This window comes from Pleurodeles waltl, chromosome 2_2 (genome assembly GCF_031143425.1).
Source record: "Pleurodeles waltl isolate 20211129_DDA chromosome 2_2, aPleWal1.hap1.20221129, whole genome shotgun sequence".
Taxonomy (NCBI): domain Eukaryota; kingdom Metazoa; phylum Chordata; class Amphibia; order Caudata; family Salamandridae; genus Pleurodeles; species Pleurodeles waltl.
The window spans coordinates 909,295,522-909,316,453 of record NC_090439.1 but is presented as its reverse complement, the minus strand read 5'-3'; the positions used below and the strand labels follow the sequence as shown (position 1 = coordinate 909,316,453).

The window sequence follows — 20,932 nt, the reverse complement described above, 5'->3', positions numbered from 1 at the left end:
GTAAAGGAGAGATGGAGAATGGAAGAGTCTGTACAAAGGGATAAGGTAGATCCGGTTGTAAAATGAGGTTTGGGAGAAGTCGAAGGAGGGATACAGATGGAGAATTTAGTAGGGGTGTTTAGAAGATCATAGTAGTAATCTGAGGTTCGGGGTAAGCCAGGAGGAATAGAGGACTGAAAAGTCTAGGAAAGGCTATTTTGGAGATCATAGCAGTTGAATGAGGTTTAGGATGAGTCAGAGAGTGCAGATAGAGGATAGATTGAGAGAGGCATAGGCAGATTAGTGCATTGGAAAGAGTAATGTTTTTGTCTCGTACACTAGGACAATAACTATATAAATACATAATTACATACAAAAGGAATATATGTATTAGGAAGATAGTTAATGTATTGAGATTTAAAGTTGTAATGTATAAACACAGACATTTAAGTGTTGCAGTATTTGAAGGTAATTTATTTGTGTCTTTTTATAACTCATTTTTAAAAATCTTTTCCTCAATATTTCAATAGTGAATTCCTTGTAGATAAATAGCTAAGATAATATTTACCTATTGTGATTGATAAATAAAACAGTCTCATAAGCATCTAATCAAACAATGTATATAGAAACTATGAAATGACCTATGAACATGTTAACCCTAGAATAATATATATACCTCATGCCTCAAGGTAATTAGAACTCGCGCCCCCACCATGCAGAATTTTAGAATTTCAGAATTTCTATATTTTTTTAATTCTATTTCCTAACTATAACATCCCTCTACCCACCGTTTTTTTTTCGGTGAATTTGTAAGGATTTTTTATGCTATTTTCTAAAGTATGTAACTTTTCTGACCTGTGGAACACCAAATGATCTGATCTAGTTACAAAATAAATTTTCACTAGCCGTGTTCTTGATTATCCATTCACTCACAAAAGTTTGTGAAGTGCATACCTTTTGCACTTTTGCATATTAATAATAATTTCTCCTGAAGAACCTGCGTTTAGCAATTTTTATGCTCATTCTCTTAAAAAAGTAAGAGTAGGCAAAATTGCACGACCACTTTCACTACTATGGTTTTACATATGTGTGTTACACAACTTAGCTGTCACATCTTGATAGATAGTTTACTGCTTTGTATAATTTTTTACTTTATCTTTGTTACTACTGCGCTCATGCTGAACTCTGACAGAACGTATAGATTAAAAATACTTTTAGACTAGTGATATACTAGGGGTCCTATCACAACCCATAACTTTACTGTTGTAATATGTCGTAATAAGTTGTGACTCCTTCAACCATATTATAATACAGTTCTATAAAATCCTAGCACAGATTTTCCTTGCTGTTCACCTGAAACGTTTTCCTGTTGAAACCCACAAGATCTCGGGAGAGAAGCAAATCACAGTGTTATCAATGAAATATTTTTTTTAAAACTAGGCAAGCTAATGTGACTATCTGAATTATTATGCCTGTTACAGTGCGTTGTTTACCTATGTTTCTTACTGCTTTGTCTAAAGAATGTGATGCTTCCTCTAATATGGACTCCCTTAACTTTGCATGTAAATAACGATTCTATTTCTAACAATTGCATTGTAGGAATGAGTTGTTAGTCGTACTATGTGGACGTCCCTGTGTAACTTTTAAACAAAAGGCAATAAGCTACAGCATTCTAAAATTTATTTGTAATGCTGGAAACCATAACGTGGAGCGGAAAGATCTACACACTGTTCTTGATAGAAGACAGCCAGTGCGTAATCTGTAAAAAAGAAAGAAAAGTGCAGGACTTAAACCTTTTCTTTCAGTCCCACTGCTGGTGCTTCTAAATGTTGGTGTTGATTGATTAAACTAATGCCCCCTTCTTCCACCATTCAGACGTCATTCAGGAGGGTAAGCAGCCCCCTACTGAACTGAAGCGTGGGGAGGTCCCTGAACCACAGGGTGATGGGATACGTCCTCTCTACACTATATAGTTACCAACGCAGGGCATCCCCTAGATATGAGGCACTTAAAGCAATACAATGGAAGGTAGTTTGCCACACATGTGCTCCACACCACTAGGTGTGCAAAAGGAAAAAAGCATTTTTTATATCCTTTTTTAAATATATTCTCTTTTACCACCTTACGCTTCAACTTTTTTAATCTTATTTTCACAATTTTCTCTCTTTTCACTATTTTCCTACAGGGAGTGCAGAATTATTAGGCAAGTTGTATTTTTGAGGATTAATTTTATTATTGAACAACAACCATGTTCTCAATGAACCCAAAAAACACATTAATATCAAAGCTGAATATTTTTGGAAGTAGTTTTTAGTTTGTTTTTAGTTTTAGCTATGTTAGGGGGATATCTGTGTGTGCAGGTGACTATTACTGTGCATAATTATTAGGCAACTTAACAAAAAACAAATATATACCCATTTCAATTATTTATTATTACCAGTGAAACCAATTTAACATCTCAACATTCACAAATATACATTTCTGACATTCAAAAACAAAACAAAAACAAATCAGTGACCAATATAGCCACCTTTCTTTGCAAGGACACTCAAAAGCCTGCCATCCATGGATTCTGTCAGTGTTTTGATCTGTTCACCATCAACATTGCGTGCAGCAGCAACCACAGCCTCCCAGACACTGTTCAGAGAGGTGTACTGTTTTCCCTCCTTGTAAATCTCACATTTGATGATGGACCACAGGTTCTCAATGGGGTTCAGATCAGGTGAACAAGGAGGCCATGTCATTAGATTTCCTTCTTGTATACCCTTTCTTGCCAGCCACGCTGTGGAGTACTTGGACGCGTGTGATGGAGCATTGTCCTGCATGAAAATCATGTTTTTCTTGAAGGATGCAGACTTCTTCCTGTACCACTGCTTGAAGAAGGTGTCTTCCAGGAACTGGCAGTAGGACTGGGAGTTGAGCTTGACTCCATCCTCAACCCGAAAAGGCCCCACAAGCTCATCTTTGATGATACCAGCCCAAACCAGTACTCCACCTCCACCTTGCTGGCGTCTGAGTCGGACTGGAGCTCTCTGCCCTTTACCAATCCAGCCACGGGCCCATCCATCTGGCCCATCAAGACTCACTCTCATTTCATCAGTCCATAAAACCTTATAAAAATCAGTCTTGAGATATTTCTTGGCCCAGTCTTGACGTTTCAGCTTGTGTGTCTTGTTCAGTGGTGGTCGTCTTTCAGCCTTTCTTACCTTGGCCATGTCTCTGAGTATTGCACACCTTGTGCTTTTGGGCACTCCAGTGATGTTGCAGCTCTGAAATATGGCCAAACTGGTGGCAAGTGGCATCGTGGCAGCTGCACGCTTGACTTTTCTCAGTTCATGGGCAGTTATTTTGCACCTTGGTTTTTCCACACGCTTCTTGCGACCCTGTTGACTATTTTGAATGAAACGCTTGATTGTTCGATGATCACGCTTCAGAAGCTTTGCAATTTTAAGAGTGCTGCATCCCTCTGCAAGATATCTCACTATTTTTGACTTTTCTGAGCCTGTCAAGTCCTTCTTTTGACCCATTTTGCCAAAGGAAAGGAAGTTGCCTAATAATTATGCACACCTGATATAGGGTGTTGATGTCATTAGACCACACCCCTTCTCATTACAGAGATGCACATCACCTAATATGCTTAATTGGTAGTAGGCTTTCGAGCCTATACAGCTTGGAGTAAGACAACATGCATAAAGAGGATGATGTGGTCAAAATACTCATTTGCCTAATAATTCTGCACTCCCTGTAATTTTCTTTTGTCTTTCTTCCTCACTTTACTGACTTCTCTCTTGCCTACAATATCTGATGATAAAATGACACCTGATGTACATCACTACAACAGTCTGCACAAATTAAGTGCCACAGAGGTCTGCATCTGCACACAGAATCAGTGTTACAATAATGTTTACCTTGCAACTATGCTATTTAACTACAAAATACATTTACTACCTACTACCGAATTTAAGCTATGTTTAAAAAGTTAGTCCCCTGTAAACATTAGTCTTCAAACAGGGACTAAAATAGAAGAGCTAAGGCTTCATATAGGAACTTTCTTTTCACAAAATGTACAACTCTACTTGGTGCGTCCAGAATTATATTTTGCAGACTGATCTATTTCAGTGTGAACTGACCTAATAGGTCGGTTCACTAAATAAGGAATCTGAGTAGGTGGCAGCTTGACAACCTAATTAATATTATAGATCACCAATGGTGACTCAGGACGATTGGTCACAATCATAGGGATGGTGGCCTACAAAGGTCAGCAGATCACCATGCCTTTGATTTCTTTTAAATAAAGAAAACTGTTATTTTAAAGCAGCCTGAAATCCTTAAACGAAACTGCACTGGTTTTCATTATAAACAAGTTTGTTTTTATATTCAAACAGTTCTGTTAGAGTTAACAGTGGTCCTCTAGACCATTTCCTGAACCCCTTTAATGTTTTAACCCAGTTCTCAAAAGCAAAGGGGCACTAAGGAGACCCCCTTTTGTAAATCATTTAGCACCCCCAACTTTAGAGTTTGCAATGTTTCAAATGTTTACAACTGCTATTATGGGGAAACCCATTGCTATATATAAATTAGAATCATAATTTGGAAAGAAGACCCAGAACACTCCCCTTCCAAATTGCAATTTGTAATATGCATGTAACCCCATTTTACGAATCAGAAAAACTTTAAAATGGGTTCCGTACATTTTAACATATTTTTACAGTTGCAAACCCACAAAAACATTGAATTGCAGGTTTTTTTGCACTAAATAGTTTAGCACATTTCGACCCTAATTGCTAATTTGTATCCAGCAAAGATCTTAGCATCTCTTTATTTGCAAAATGGTTCACTCTAACAAAACACATGACTCAGGCTCTAAAATTGTCTCCCTTTACATTTCACGCTATCCAAGTGTAATAAGAAAAAGTCTGCTGCAGACATAGAGAAAACACTTCATTTAGGAACAAGCTTTCATAAACTTGAGTTCTCTCATTGAAGGAAGTCACTTCAATTTTCAAAGGTAAAGACACGAAAATAGGAGATTCCATCTTCAGTAGATTAATTCTCAGAATTTTTTTGTGTGTTTTGAACTAGGATGTATTGACCGCAGCAGGCCTGAGCCACTATATTATCAGTGAAAAATTACTTTTTCCCTCATTTTGTTCCTGCAGGACAATAGACTAACACCATGCATTGTGATACATATAGTGTTTCTAAGTAACTCTAGGGGTTCAGGTTGCCCTCCTCATTTACAGATAAGAAGAACTCGTTTTTTTGTAATATATGACTATTTTTGATATTCATCATATACAAATATGTCTGTGTGACCAAGAATATTCATGCCTGAGCTTGAAATGTAGTTGCAACACCTGCATTAGAATCAGGCATGTCAGCACCATATTATTCATCATCCAACGTGCCAGATTATTCCGACTAATGGCAAGTCTTCAAAACACTTAAATTACTTAGAAATTATAGTTTTTTTGTGGTAATAAACAAAAAGCTTCATTTCTTTTTCTCTCATGCATCCTGCTATTCTTGATTGACTGGCTCTCCTAACTGACCAAGAATGCTTCATACACAGGGCCCACCCACGTGTCACCACAATACACACCCAATTCTACCCCTGCTCTAGATGGTAAGCACGGATAAGAAGAGCCGTATCTAATTTACATGGTTCTGCATCATCAACAATGTTAACTGCAGTACCAGGTCCTTGGCTCCAGGTCTGGTGCAGTCCTAAAGCCTCACTTATGACAATCTAATAGTTTCCACTTAGTTGGCATTATAAACACACTCCACAAACCACTTACACCAGTCAGTAGCAACTAGAGTGACCTATTTATTTATGTTTGTATTTAAGGGTCTTACACATGCTAGGCTGAGGACCACGTCCACAGAAAACCCATTGGAGCATCTTCAGGCCGACAACTTGTGCTTTAGAAATAGGTCACCCTATGTACATACACTTGCTGAACAATCCTGACAGGATAGCTTTATACCCAGTATGTACCAGGCAGTGCTTTGCGCCAGGACCACTTGGATGACCGTGTTATATAAATTACAATAATAATGTTAGACAGCAAGCATTTCGAATGTTGAGTTACCACAGGGGAGGTGGATGCATGTGCGGGGAGAGCGCCCCTTTCAAGGGTGGTCTCCTCAAGTCAGGTGGAAAAGACTCAACCTTTCGGATCCCTCTGCCTGCCAACTTTTCATGTTCAAATCTTCATCACTGCAGAATGATTAGCTTAGTGTAATGGTACAGAATATTAAATTCGAGGGGTTCCATTTAAAATGTCTGCTATAGAAAAAAAACACAGCCAGACAGAAATAATGGGAGCTTTTCAAGCCACGGGAACAAGGGTGTCCACCGAACGGCTCTGGCATTGTTCTGGGTGATATTTTCGCAATTTAGTGTAAGTTCTTTCTGAAACTGTGTGTGTGAGTGTGTTATTTCCATCGCAAATAACTTCAGTTCCTCTTCCTTAGGGCTTCGGCAGTTCATCCGGTGAATATTGGCTGGGGAATGAATTCATATTTGCCATCACCAGCCAGCGGCAGTACTCTCTGAGAATCGAACTGATGGACTGGGAATCAAACCGAGCTCACTCACAATATGACCGATTCCACGTAGGAAACGAAAAGCAGAATTACAGGTAAACATCTTAGTTTGTAAATTGTCAGATTCTGTATTCTCTTCAAAATATTTACTTGGCACTGTAGCAAGCCCTGCTACATTACATGCAAGTCAATGTATTTCTTCTCTTTTGCGATACGATTAACTAACAGTAAAGACGAGAAAATGATTTAAAAACGAAAGAGTAATGGGCATTTTACTGTCTCTGTTCTCTTACTTACTTCCTAAGACTTTTTGGTAAAACCGAGTCTGATTTCAAATGGGCAGAAGTATTCCTACCATTTCCAATATTACTTAGGAAATGGTAGGAAAATATACTTTTCCATGAGAACATTTTGAAAGACAATTGCATCGAATTGCCTTTTATCTCCAGTTTGAAGAACATCCCATAAGGATCGTGCAAAAAAAATGAAAAAAGCATGAAAAAAACACTACAGGATATTCTGCTCTTATGGGAAACACTGCTTTGAGATGGACGTCTGGAATGTTGATTGTGTGGGCCTTGTTACCGAAAGGAACCTTGCTTTTGTAGTGGCTGTGGTGAAAATCAGGCTACGCATTTTTAAAACTATAATGAATGAAAGATTATACGAAGTTACTAGTTGACACATTCATTTCCTATGTCAGATTTAGAGTTCTTTGAAGGTGGAGCTGCCACTAGCCACACCAAGAAAGCTCTGATGATAAAACATCTACCTTAGCTCCACCCTCAAAACGAGCAGAGGAAACTGCCCGTCAGTTTAGAGTGAGATGGTGGAGGCCTGTGGGTGGCAGCATGCAGGATACCACCTTTGACAACTTTGCCACCATTAGGCTGGCAAAAGCCTCTTCTGCACCCTGCGAGGTGTGAAACAGCTGAAGACGTAGGTAGAGCGTGCCCTTTTGCGACCCTTCTCCCTTTACACTAGGAAGCGAGTAAGGCACAGATTCTGTCTTGGAGAAGTCACGAAGCATATACGAAGGTGCGTGCCATCTGCAGTGGACAGACCATCTAATGATGTAGGCATTCTGCCTCCTAGCAAGTGGACTAAGTGGTGGCTCAGAAGCCAGCCAGCAGCACTACGTCCATTATACCCGTCAACAAAGAGAACTTGGAAATCCCGGTGTTTAAGCCTAACTCATATGCATGAAAATGGGTGAATAAAGGTGCCTTAGGGAAGTGTCCTATCACATCGGAGTGCTCATGCTCCTCAGAAAATGCTGGCATTTGTCTTGTTGGCACACACACATACAGTTAGAGCAGCTCCTGGGTATGTTAAGTGAAAGCACTGGAAAATATTTATTTTCTTTTAAAAAAAACACTAGTAGTCACGGCACTTGATTGCTTGAGAAAACAGCTTGTGCATCCTCCTGCAATATCTGATTTGTGTTACATGTTAGAAACTGTGGTATAATTTACGAAATACAGTATTTATAAGAGAGTCCAACATCTTTAGGTCATCTCAGTGTACAGTTCCCTTACCCTCTTACTATTTTAAATAGTTCCTTAGTAGCATTGTCAGATTTGTTATAGAAATGTTTAACATTTGTTTCTTGAAATCACTAACCTTTGTTTATGTCACTGTCTTGATTTCATGTTTTCTGACCGTTTAATTGCTGACCTTTCCCTTTAAATAGCTGGCATCTGCTTTGCTTGGCATATGCTGTTATTGTTAAACAATAATCCACCAAAGGTCTTAAGCCTAATATAAAGGCCACTATTTACTTTTTAGGTGGAGCAGTCAAGTGTTTTAACCTTTTATAAGTATTGTGGGCTTTTAACCACGCTCACCACACATCCTTCACACTCACTCGTTCGTGGGCTTGCCTTTCAAAAATCCTTTCTTATTATTGGAAAATATTTCATGTTTGTCCCGCATTGGGGCGGTTTGGTTACTGCCTTGGATACCAACCCTGTTACATGGATAATTGCACGGTTGCCGATACGTTCGACTGCAAGCAAACCTCTTTTTCCTTTTGTGTCTCTCCTTCGTGCTCATGCTCATGGCGGTCATGGCACTTTGAATTGGCTCGCTTATGTCAACTGATGTTTTACTTTTATTTTCAATTCATGTAGCAAGAAAAGTCCAGTAAGAAGTTACAATGCCAAGCTCTAACTGGAGGAAATGTGAGACCCATTGCTTTTCAAATGATTGTTATTTTTTAAAATCACCTTATAAAGCACATGTCTATAGTTTGGTAAGTGCAAAGGTGAATTTCTGCTATTACAGATCTCACAATTCTGACTGATGAGTATGTGGTGAAGTTGTAAGACAAGTAGATATTGTACCATACGTTTTCGATAGCATTATGTCGAAAACATTGAGATAGTTTCGATTTTTTCTTCTTGATATACTTTACAAAAATGATCATATTTACTGGAGGCCCTTCCTTGAGAACCTGAACAAAATTTGTTCATGAAATTTCAGATCCTGCTGAGCCAGCAATGAACTCTAGACAGAATTTTCAAAGTTTACAGAGGCCAGCGATACACTTCACTTCTTTAATTATTTTGGGGTTTTGTATAGAGCCGGTTTTCATTTTTGCAATAACTTCACAGTGTTGAGATATGCAAAGGCAAAAAAAGCGAACAGAGCAGACAACAGGGTGAGCACCAGTTGAAAAGAATACGATAATAGGGGCTAAGGCCACTGTCTAGCGTTCTTTCACTACTGAGTTAGAGGTCACTTTCAGCAAAATGGTCTTTTGAAGAGATTGGTTATGAGGTGTTTCTTGAATTGTGGTAGTTTGTTTAATTTCTGAGACAGGGATAGAGGTATTCCATAGGTTAGAGTGCAACATTCCCAGAGCAATGGACAACTTGATTCCGCTGGCTGACGGGCCGTGAGGGCTTAGGTGTCAAGATGATGATCAAAGCTTCCTGGTTGGGATGCTATGTTTTGCGGAGCCAGTGTTTTAAGTCAGTAAGCTTTAAAAAACTGACTCCACATAACAATATATGTAGTGCACAGTGACTTGAATTTTGACACCTGTGTCCCCTGGGAAATATTGGAGGGCATACAGATGTTGGTTTGAGTTGGTCAAACTTGAATAAGTTCAGAAACATATTAGAGATCGGTTTTGTATATTCTGAAGTCTGTTCAATAAGATACTTAGGGGGCCTGAATACATCACATCATAATACTCTAGCATCGCATCCCAAGAAATCTTCTTAGGTCAAACTGGTGGGAGGTTCACATAGTTAGAATTTTGAAAAGAAAGGAGAGCTGTATTTTGACACTGTTAACACAATATGTATTTGAGGGGTGATTTAAATGATTGGGATGATCACCACATTGTGTGGTAGATTGTGGCCTTCTACACACAACAATTGAATGTACAGAATACACAGAATAGGTATGGGACAGCATGGAGCACACATTAGGCCCTCATGTTTAGGGAATACATACCATGGCCTGCAAACATATGTTTGTTACATAATATGTGTTTATTGAATAATTCCTCAATGTCTCTTAAAATGCTCGAATACACAGTGCAAATGCCTGATCACAACATTAACTATTACCAAACAATGCATCATCTTCTAAAGAGAATAATCCATAAATCTGGGTTTAAAAAACAGGTAACAATCATATTTGCGACATACAAGCACATTTTATATAACGTACCTAACGACAATGCCCGTAAAATCTTGGACTTCCTTGAAGTGTGTTACCCCAATGGAGAAGTAGTCAAGAGGGGATGAACTGATCTGGTCTATTATGTTTCCTATCTAGCAATATTCCAGAAGAGTACTGGGAGGCACTCTTCGGAATGGTGGGAACACCCACAAAGCCATACGTTTGGGGGTATTTACAAATATTGCTTATGGTTTTCCAAAGCACATCTCACTTAAGCTGTAAAGAAATGTAAATTTGCAGTTTGGTGGACAATTTTCACAAACAATCCTCGCATCTTTAGGGGTTATGGGAAAGACTATTATATATGTTTTCCAGGTGAAGAAAGATGGGGAAAACTGCACTACAACCCTGGTGCTAGACCAGTGATTTTCTACACTTGGAGCACTCTGCAGGAGATCAATCATGGGACACTTCCAAACACCTCCTTGTGGTTTTGTGAATATAAAATTATAGGCACTCTCCACAAGCCACAGATATAAATTCACATTGCAAACATTTACACAATGTTTGTGACTCATCCAAATAGTTCATGGTATGCTGCTGAGTGTATAAAAGGAGCATCCATGCATTGCCCAAATAATCTTTGACCAGTAGTCACTTGGCCAATTGCTCAGGGAAGGTATTGGTTTTATTTATTTATGTGTCCAGGTTTTTTTCTTAACTACAACAACAATAGTAATATTACCTTTTCAGAGTGCTGCAACATGTATGTGGGCGTAGTATGGTTCTACTCATTGAGATATGCTCTGTGTGGCTAGTCATCTCCAACTTCAGCCTACCTCTGCTCCAGTGGGAAACAGGATACATAAACTACACTATAGAAATGCTCATCTATCTGCTATCAGGCGGACTTACACTCCTGGGAATGCAACCAAAATCAATAAGTTTGGAGTCGGCTACTTACTCGACAACATCAATAAGTTGCCTTAAATACAACTCTTTGCAGTTAGCTTTTTTTGCTCAGAACAAGGTACACACAACAGGTGCTGAAAAAAAAGTAGATTTGAATGACACGAGGTTGTCAATGCCCACTATCATGCACCTAGCCCTCTGTGTGTTGTAAACGTCTACATTATGTGTGTCCTACATGCTGCAGGGGCGTTCCTGTCTTAAGTAGTGACATCACTTAAACAATTAATGATGTTCTATGTGCAGTGCCTAATTAGTAAAAGAAAAAGTGCTGGGGCCCGGAGTTTTGTTCAGAAGCATGCAGCCCGCGCTTTCGAATGTCTGGGGAGCCGAATACCAGGGCTCCATAGTCCAAATCATGCCTCTTTCATCAACCACCACACTCCCTCTGCCTCCTTAGTTCACTCTCCCGGGTTCTTTTTCTTTTCTTTACCATGTTTTTCATGTCTTTCTCTTTCTACTCCTTTCCCAGTTTTGTGTTTTTTCTCGCTTGCTAGTTGCTACGGGTCAAAGTCCAATGAGAAAAAAACATGCAGATGCGCCAAAATGAGTGCCGATGGGTCCCACCTGCAGCCTCTGGTTCAAAGTAAGCACTACCTGTGCAACACAATCTGCAAAAGCATAATAGTTATGCAAATGTTAAAACTGCCTGCCCTGCTTCTCTTTCTGTGATATCACGATTCATTTGTAATGAACAGATGCGGAAAAAATAAGTTTGCTTAACCCTGCCTTATAAACTGTACTGTTGTGAAATTCCATTGTCACTCACTTCATCTGGATAAAGGACACACCTCGGTGAAGTGAATAGTGTGTTCAAGTGATACATTTGCGTTGTATATTGCATTGCTTTCATGAAGGGAAAGACAAATTCCTATGGACAGCTACACGAAGCAGGAATTATTTTAAAGGGTTTGCCTGCTCAAGCAATCTATCTGTCCACTAAAATGACAAAGTTGTGTGCACTTATGTTGGCATAACTTAACCCTAAACACCCCCTTAGCTCCATTTACCTCTACCCTCCTCAAAACCCTAAAATAGCCCATACCTCTCTTTACCTCTACCCACGAATTAACCCAATTAACACTTAGCTGCAGAGCAAAGGCATGCACAGTAAAGGCACGTGTGCAGTAAAAACTGAGGAGTAAAGTCTAAGTGGACTAAAAACTGCAGAGTATAGGTTACATACCTAATAAACATATACGCGAAACTGTTTCAAATTAGAACTAAGACTTACAACAAATTATACCATTACAGTACCAAAGCTAAGACATAAAAGGTAGATCAAATTCTGAAACTTCACAAATGAAGGAGAGGAAACTTTCAAAGAGTTAAAACATTCACCAGTAAAAGTTCCAGATATTAGAGGACAAACCTATGTACTATCGACCTAATCAAACTGGGACAGCTGTATTTCATGATGAATGATGTTCAGGCTCATAAAGACCCATGTGTTATTAGCAGAGATGATGATGGCCACCAGGCATCCAGTAGTGCAATCTGCAATTTCTGGATGTCCAAAATAAAATGGAATGACTCAAGCATCTGTGATTTAATATATGTTTGTTTGTAACATATCACCTACAATAAAAATAAACAGCAGGTTTATTTAACATAAGGGTGGTTGGCACCCAAGCCACTGGGCTGGTGGAAGTCCAGTCTCTGCATGATCCATTAAAGTCCACCCACCAAACTTACAGTTCCAGTCGGACGTAGATTTTTTAATGAAATAGTTCCAGCTGACTACGCAGGAGCATTTTGGTCAAAGAACAGAATGCAGGCACATTGTCATGTTATTGCAGCCCAATAGACATATTTTGTTCTGCAGAACACACCTCCAAAACTGGGATTTCTTTCTGGAGAACACAAATAAATCAATGTCTTTGATACACAGGGAATGTTCTCCTTGTTCATGGTGGAAATGTATCATTTTTCCTGCCTGAGATTTCCACGCCTCTAATGGCGGCTGTGGACAAAAAAAAAAAATTGCAGAAGGTCAATCCTACTAAAGACGGGTCTCCTGCCTTTCATACACTAGCATCTATGTGTGACTGGACTGGTTTAACATTTTCAAAACCGGAGCCCAGTGGGTCTCTGCTAGTGAAAACCTAGCAGTTCCCCCAACTCTAAATAAGGCACGGCAGCACGATTTCTGAAAGACCCACTGATTTATTGTGAAGGACCCACTTGGCTAAATCCTGCATGAGGCCAATATAATTCTTCTGCCTTCAAAATGTGACCACTGACTAAAATATTCTACAAGAGAAAAAACAATACATAACCCAAACAATCTCAAACTCAAAATGAAAGAGAGCAGTCCCATGAAAGATGTCTATCTTCATTCAGTCTAACGGAGCATAAAAGATCCAGTTTCCACTTCAATATCCATTCTCAATCGAGCCACAGAATTTTACCTACATGTTTTAGAGGATAGTCCTAAATTGCATAAAGAATAGATAGAAAGGTTGGCAATTTTATTGAGTCTACATCTCTCTATACAACTATCATTTTAAGTTGGCTAAAACTAGAATCTGTGATTTAAGATTCTGATTAGGAGTAGTAACATTTTTGGAAGTTTCTGAAGAACTCTACCACTTACAATTAGACAATAATACATAAGTACCCCATATTTTTTTTTGGTCAGAATTGTAGATTTATGGGGTGAACATCAATGTTCCAAGTGGTGGAGCAGGGTTTATCATCCTTGGGACAATGGTAGACATCCACATAGACTTAACTTTATTGATATTTACAAACACTCCCAATATTTTCCACCCCATTTCTGCATGTAAATGTAAAGTGATAACGTTCTGGGTAATTACGCAAGTATTGTGGAAAGGTTTCTTTAACACTATTCTGTTTTCTGGGGCTGTTGGGCAGGGTATTTAGATTTAAACTCAAAGCTTAACTTCAGAATGTTTCCTCTGCTTGATCGGACATTGTGCAGAGAAATTACCATTTACCCCAAAGTATTCTGTATGCTACAATTAGGATAGATTTATATGTGTAGAAAAGTACCCTCTTTTTTGACATGGTTACCCCCACTTTTTGCCTGCTGTCAGTGCATTTTGACTTGTTCACTGGGATCCTGCTAACCAGGACCCCAGTGACTGTGCGCTCTCCCTCTATATTTGGTTGCTTAGGACTTAGCACAGCCCACAATTGGCATACTGGTACCGCCATGTAAGTCCCTAGTATATGGTACTTAGGTACCCAGGGCATTGGGGCACCAGAGGTTCCCCATGGGCTGCAGAATGTACTGTGCCACCCATGGGAGCCCATGGAAAAGGTATCTACAGGCCTGCCATTGAAACCTGCGTGTAAAGGTGCATGCACCCTTTCACTACAGGTCACAGCACCAGGTCACTGTAAGTCACCCCTATGGCAGGCCCTCCTAGACCAGAGGGCAGGGTGCAAATACTGGTATGTGAGGGCACCCTTGCATGAAAAGAGGTGCACCTACAAACTCCAGCTCCATTTTCCTGGACTTTGTAAGTGTGGGGAAGCCATTTTACCGGTGTACTGGTACTGTAACTCCGAACCTGGGCATGTTTGGTATCTATCATGTTAAAATCATACCCCAATACTGTTGCCAATATTGGTTGTATGAATCCATGCACTCTGAGGCCTCCTTAAATGACCCCTAGCATTGCTTCTACCAGTCTTATGGGGTTTTCCGTGCAGCCCACTCTGCTGCCACCGCACAGACAGGTTTCTTTCCTCCTGCTGCTTGACCAGCTCAAGCAGAGGAAGGCAGAACAAAGGATTTCCTTTGGGAGAGGGAGGCAACACCCTCTCCCTTTCGAAATAGATGTTACATGACTTCGGAGTGTTAGCCTCTCCAGGCCAACGGTATGCTTCCATAAACTGGTTTGCACCAGTCCAGGGACCCCTGGTCCCTGCTCTGGCATAAAACTGGACAAAGGAAAGGGGAGTAACCACTCTCCTGTCCATCACCACCCCAGGGGTGGTGCCCAGAGCTCCTCCAGGTGGCCACTTGATTTTGCCATCATGAATTTAAGGTGGGCAGAAGCCCCTAGGAGAATCTGAGTGGCCAGGTCAGGCAGGTGACATCACACCTCCCTCCAAATAGGTGGTCACCCAGCTAGGTGACCAATCCCCCTTCCTGGGCTTTGTAGGGTCTCTTTCCAGGGTGGGTCTTCAGATTCAATGTGCAAGATTCCAGCAGGACTCCTCCGCATTGTTTACTTCATCTTCTGGCCACCGGGACTGCAAGTGGACCCTCCAGGAACTGACAATCTGCAAGTCCAGCAATGACTCTGCTTTGCAACATTGTTTCTCTGGCTCCTTCCAGCAACTGCAACATTTCCTTGGCTGTGCATCCTCTGAGGGAATTGAGTCTTCAGCCTGCACAAGAAGCAAGAAGGAATCTCCCTTGGAGTGAAGGAGTCACTCCCCTGCATCTGTAGGGACCAACTGCAATGACAACTGGCTGCGTGGAGCTCTCTCCTCTGGAACTGTGCAGATCCTGCATCACAGGTGGTGGTCTGGAGTGGTCCCCTTGATCCTCTCTACCAGCTGTCTAACTTGGGGGACAGTAAGCTCTTGCCTCTCCTTGCAGGGGAGTGCCCTGTGCACCTTGACTCTTGGAGGTACCAAGGCTTGTTTGTTCCTCCTCCAAGGGATCTTAAGGCTCCATGTAGCACCAGCCTCTAGCACTCATTACTACAAAGCACAGTCTCCTGCCTGCTGCTCCAGCGATGTGGAACTCCTCTCCAAGAGTGCTGAGTGGGCCTCACTGCGACTCATGTGCCTGCTGCCTGTGAGTTGCCTGTGGGGGGTTGCATCCTTGTCTTCGACCTCTCCTCACTACTGAGGGTCACCTGGGACTCCCCTCCTTGGGATGAGTATCCCTGGACTTTGCTGGTCCTAGAAGCTCTGCAACTCTTCATCTGTGACTTTCGCTTTTGCCAAGGCTTCTTGGGGGTTTTCCAACACCACTGTCTGACTGCAACTCTTCTTCCATCGTGGGGCATTGCCTGCCTCACTTCTGGAACTCTTCTCCTGCTCCGGTGCTGCACAGCTGACTCCTTATCTCCATCATTGACCTGGTCCTGCATCTCCAGAGGGGTGGATAGTGATTCCTGCCACTAACGGACACTCCAACTTGAATTGGACTTAGTCGCCTTCTTTTGCAGGTCTTCGTCTGTCAGGATCCACCTTTGATTTCTTCCAGTCTTGCTTGGGTCTTGCACAGTCCTTTGCCAAAGTTTACTTGTGGATTTGGGTACTCATCTCTTCTCTCTTGGTTGCTGGGGGGCACCATGGTACTTACCTTTTGGTGGTCCTAGTTCCTCTAGCTCCCCTCTACAGATTCCACCTCTTTGGGTGTGGGACTACCTTTCACATTCCACTTACTTAGTATATGGTTTGGTCTTCCCCTAGGGCCTTCACTATTTTCTATTGTTTCTGCTATTTTCAATTGGTTTCTATGCTAATCATTGACTTCCAATGTGTATATAATAGTGTGTTTACTCCCCTCCTAGTGGAGTATTGCTTATTCGGTATTTTAGTATTTGTGCTACCATAATAAAGTACCTTTATTTTTGTAACACTGTGTGGTTCTTTCATGTGCGTAAATGCTGTGGGGCTGTAGTGGTGTTGCATAAGCTTTGCATGTCTCCTAGATAAGGCTTGGCTGTTCATCCACAGCTACCTCTAGAGAACCCTGGCTTCCTGGACACTGCCCACACCTCATTAGTAGGGGATACCTGGACCTGGTATAAGGTGATAACACCATAGGTGCTCACTATGCACCAGGCCAGCTTCCTGCAATATGAAAATGCTAAATATAGGTAGGGGTGCCGATAGTAAGGCAAGGAAGTCATTGGCCATGGTGCAAGCAAGCAAAATAGTCTCTGTGACTGCTGCTGGGGAATCTAACAGTGGATGTTACAACATTGCACAAGCATCCAGCAAAGCATAGATATGTTGCATACTTGAGTAGAACCATGTTCAGAGGAAAGTTATGCTCCAGGACACACCACCCAACACCATTCCCCATTAAGGCAAGAACTTGGTACATACAACCATCACTTAACAATGTGCTCTAAGCTATTAGAGCACCCAACAGCAGTTGCCATTACTATCTACAGAACAATGAACACACATACCAACAGGGCTGGCTGATGTCATTGTTTTGGTACAGCCCTCCTGTCTCATTCACTAAAGGCAAAACACTTTCAGTTACAACACACTGGAGTTGACACATTCAACCAACAGAAGGACATTCTCACTCTTTTTACTGACAGCGCTGCTCCACAAACAAAATCAGACCGATGAAAAGCTCAGAACCGTTTCGAAAGTCATTCCCAAACTATCAAAATCACTGCAGTGTCTTAACCTTGGCCGATCGCCTGGTACTTAACTGCCAATAACAATATCCTGACGAATACAAGGCAATTTAAGTTGATGTTTTGTGCAAATGCGGTATGAATTATTTTAAAGGTCATTAATAACCTCTAGAAATGTTTCATGGGAGTTAACGCAACAAGAACAGCCTCTAAATATTATTCGACCAATGTATTGCAGGTCTGAATTGTGTCAGTGTGAAGTCTGGAGCAGAACATAGCTAGTTCTGGGTCCTTTCGATAGTGCGAGGATATATTTCCTATAGTATCTGCCGGGATATGTGGTACCACTTTTTGTAAGTTTAACACAACTGCAGCGTCAGTACCAGGGACAAGACATCTCTTTTGCACCACAGGGTCTCCCCCCCCGTATGCCTGAGATGCTGAATCCATTCAAATGAGCGATGGGCAGAATCCGCTCGCGTTCCCATGTCAAGTCTTTTTTTAGGGTTTATCGGGGTGTTAAGCAGCTCACTAACGGCATGGGAACCTTGGACACTGTTCCACTATTGAATAGACTTTAGGTTTTTGTCCAAATCCTCGTAATAAAACATAACCTGCTGTTAGTAGCAACACAGTGCTCCGCACTTGCCAACGAGGCGGCGGTTTGAAGCAGAAAGGCCAAAGCCCCCGAGAATGCTTTGTATGTCAGCTTTAATAAGGCGTAGCTCGACATAAATTCTGCGTTTAAATCCCTCTTAAGCGTGATTCCATCTCTTTGAGAAGTTACTATAGGGACTGAAATCGCTATCCTTTGCCCCAAACAAGACAGCTTGCTATTCCTTCGTGCCAGCCTCCTCGAGTCTTAGTGGAACGGTTCCAAAAAACGGGCCTTCCAAGTGTGAGACTGCTTCTCGAATGCCAAGGAGCTGGCACTCTGCGCCCCGACTGTTTTTGTTCTGGTTTCCAAGGCATTGTCTCGGATGGTATGCGTCTGTCAAGTGGTGCACATGAAGTCACCGAGGGGCACACTCGTCAATGCTTGGACAGCGTATTTACTTCACGGCTGTTTGGCCTTTTTGATGTTGTGTTGAATACATCGGGAGAGCAGGGTGTTTTGTTACCTTTTCATCGCCTTAATTGCTTTGGGTTGATAAAACCTCTTCTTTGGAAATGGGGTCCTTTTATTTCCTTCAGGAAACACGAGCTTAACATCTTCAGTAATAATTTTCTGCACGCATAAATCTTGTGGGTAGCAGGTTGCTGTCTGCCAAGCAGCTGAGCCAATTTCTTCGGTTCAAATGCCACGAGTTAAAGTGGGATTTATAAAGTAAAAGAAGAAGATTAAACCTTGAAATGATTTCGGGCACCAGGTCAGACGACTGCGGACGAAGGGCCTTGTGAGAGTTGAAAGGGGAGGGAAGGCTGTGCCCCCACTCACCGCGGTGTTAATGACATTGTAGCGAGAATGGTGCCATCTTGGCAGCATGGCTTCAGGCACTAGACCCTCCGCATAGTCCATGTACCCCATGATGAATCGTGTCTCAGATAACACCACCCCAGCCGCGCTGTTATTCCACACTCAGCAGTCAGCATCCTTTGGTTAAATCTGGCCTGTTACCAATGGTGATTTCAGAAGGGTTCTGTTTTGTATCTGGACTGTTTGTCATCTCCCTACCCATTTTTATTAGTCCAGAAAACCCACGATTACAAAGGGTAATAGCGAACACATGTACTATACAGTATGTTTGTTCTTGTTCCAAAGGATACAATGCTATTAAAATAAGAATTGTTTTCTACCAGTTGACAGAACGCTTGGTCTGCGAACTCAACATGAAATATGATAACCCTGAAGGAGGAATACACATTTGAACAGAGATTAAGTTATTTAGATTGTGACTCAATACGAAAAAGCTACTTTATTAGTGTTAATAGCAATAGATCTAACTGAGTCACATGGAGATAAGTAGGGCTAAAAAAATTCACAGGAAGTGAAATCAAGGACACCTCATTCTCAAGCTAGACTCTGTAATTACTCCATTAGACAAGATCTCTTTCTATGGAAACCGATGTAATGGCTTATCTACTCCCTGTAGCTGACAAGTGTGCAGAAAACACCAGCTCTTTGATTTCAGTCAGTCTCCCCCACTCCATCCCGTCCAATCAACAGTGAACTCAGTGAACCCAAAGTCATCAAATCTCGCAGAAAAAGACCAATATTTGTTGAATTACATTGGAGGATAAAAAGATGGTCAATAGAGGCGTGGCCAACATTACACATTTTATTCTGAGCCCAGTACATGTACATTTAATTAAAATTACATGTTATTCAAAATACTTTCTCTGCTCTGCATAAAAACTTTACATAGCTGCATACCTTGCATGCAAAAGTAATGTAGCCCGTACCAGCGATAAGCAAAGTGGGGGCCTCAGTCACACAGCGGATTTGAGCACACTGATCCCTAGTTTTCATTGTATCCAGGAGGTGATTGGCTGAGAGGATTCCCCCTGCAGGATCATGTTCTCCCCCCCAACCCCAGGGGCTACTTTCTTCTTCAAGTTGGATTGAGTGTAGGTTGTCCGAGATAAAGGGACTCTCCGAAAGGAGGGAGGAGTGGTCTGGGCTACCTGTGCACAACCAAGGGGGTGGTCATTGGCAGGAAGGGACAGGAGGTTAATAAGCCTGGATAACCCTCACTGAATCCTCTTTGTCTCTATTTTCATTACACCAAAGGAGCAAATTCCCACCCACCCATCCCTAAGAATCTTTATAGCAGAAGATTTAAATTTTGCCAAAAATGCGGGAAAAACAAAGATTATAGAAAAGCTAATGGCACCTTCTGCCAAAATGAAAATGGTCTAAACTCACTTTGATGTGGGTTACCGGCTGGCTTGAGGTGAAGGTGGGCCTGCTCGTAACCTTTGCTTTCTAGCTCTATACAGGGTTGCTCTCATCAGGGTGTCTTCATTTGCCGAGAGGCCTGTAATATGCCTTTTTTCATTGGTGGCTCTCCCTGGTTATTTGATGTCAGTCTTGTAAATTCCTGATATACCACATTGCAAAGAAATGATAAAATGCCCATAATGAATATATTTTGACAACCATGCTAGAAAAAGGAAATTACTCCAAGCTGATCAAGACGTTAAGACTTGCAACCTTGTCATGATGTTAAAGTCTGCAAGACTTTCATACGGTCCTAATGTCTACCATGTCTTATTCTTCACATTTCAAATGGCAGGTTCAAATTGTCATGTTTTATCCGCTACTTCAGAGATTTATGGCTGATGTAATAGAATATTCCACAGATGCCTCATATCAAATGTTTGTTATGATTTTTATGTGTCTGAAAAATACCTGAACGTCACTACTATATTGCTATCATTTGGAGACTGGTTCCAACACAAGATGTATGTCTCTTTTCCATGGTGCAAGAGACATTTTAGACTACCATTTTCGAATAGTTTTTGAACTTCTAAATTGCCTTTAA

General features: G+C 41.2%; 1 protein-coding gene across 1 annotated transcript in view; it reads left to right on the top strand.

The window, feature by feature from the left end:
* The window catches only part of ANGPT1 (angiopoietin 1), an 895,759-nt gene that overhangs the window by 691,702 nt on the left and 183,125 nt on the right, over positions 1-20,932 (top strand). Inside the window, exon 7 of the mRNA XM_069220619.1 lies at positions 6,460-6,626. Within this exon, the coding sequence (XP_069076720.1) occupies positions 6,460-6,626 (167 nt within the window). The remainder of the gene's footprint in view (positions 1-6,459; positions 6,627-20,932) is intronic.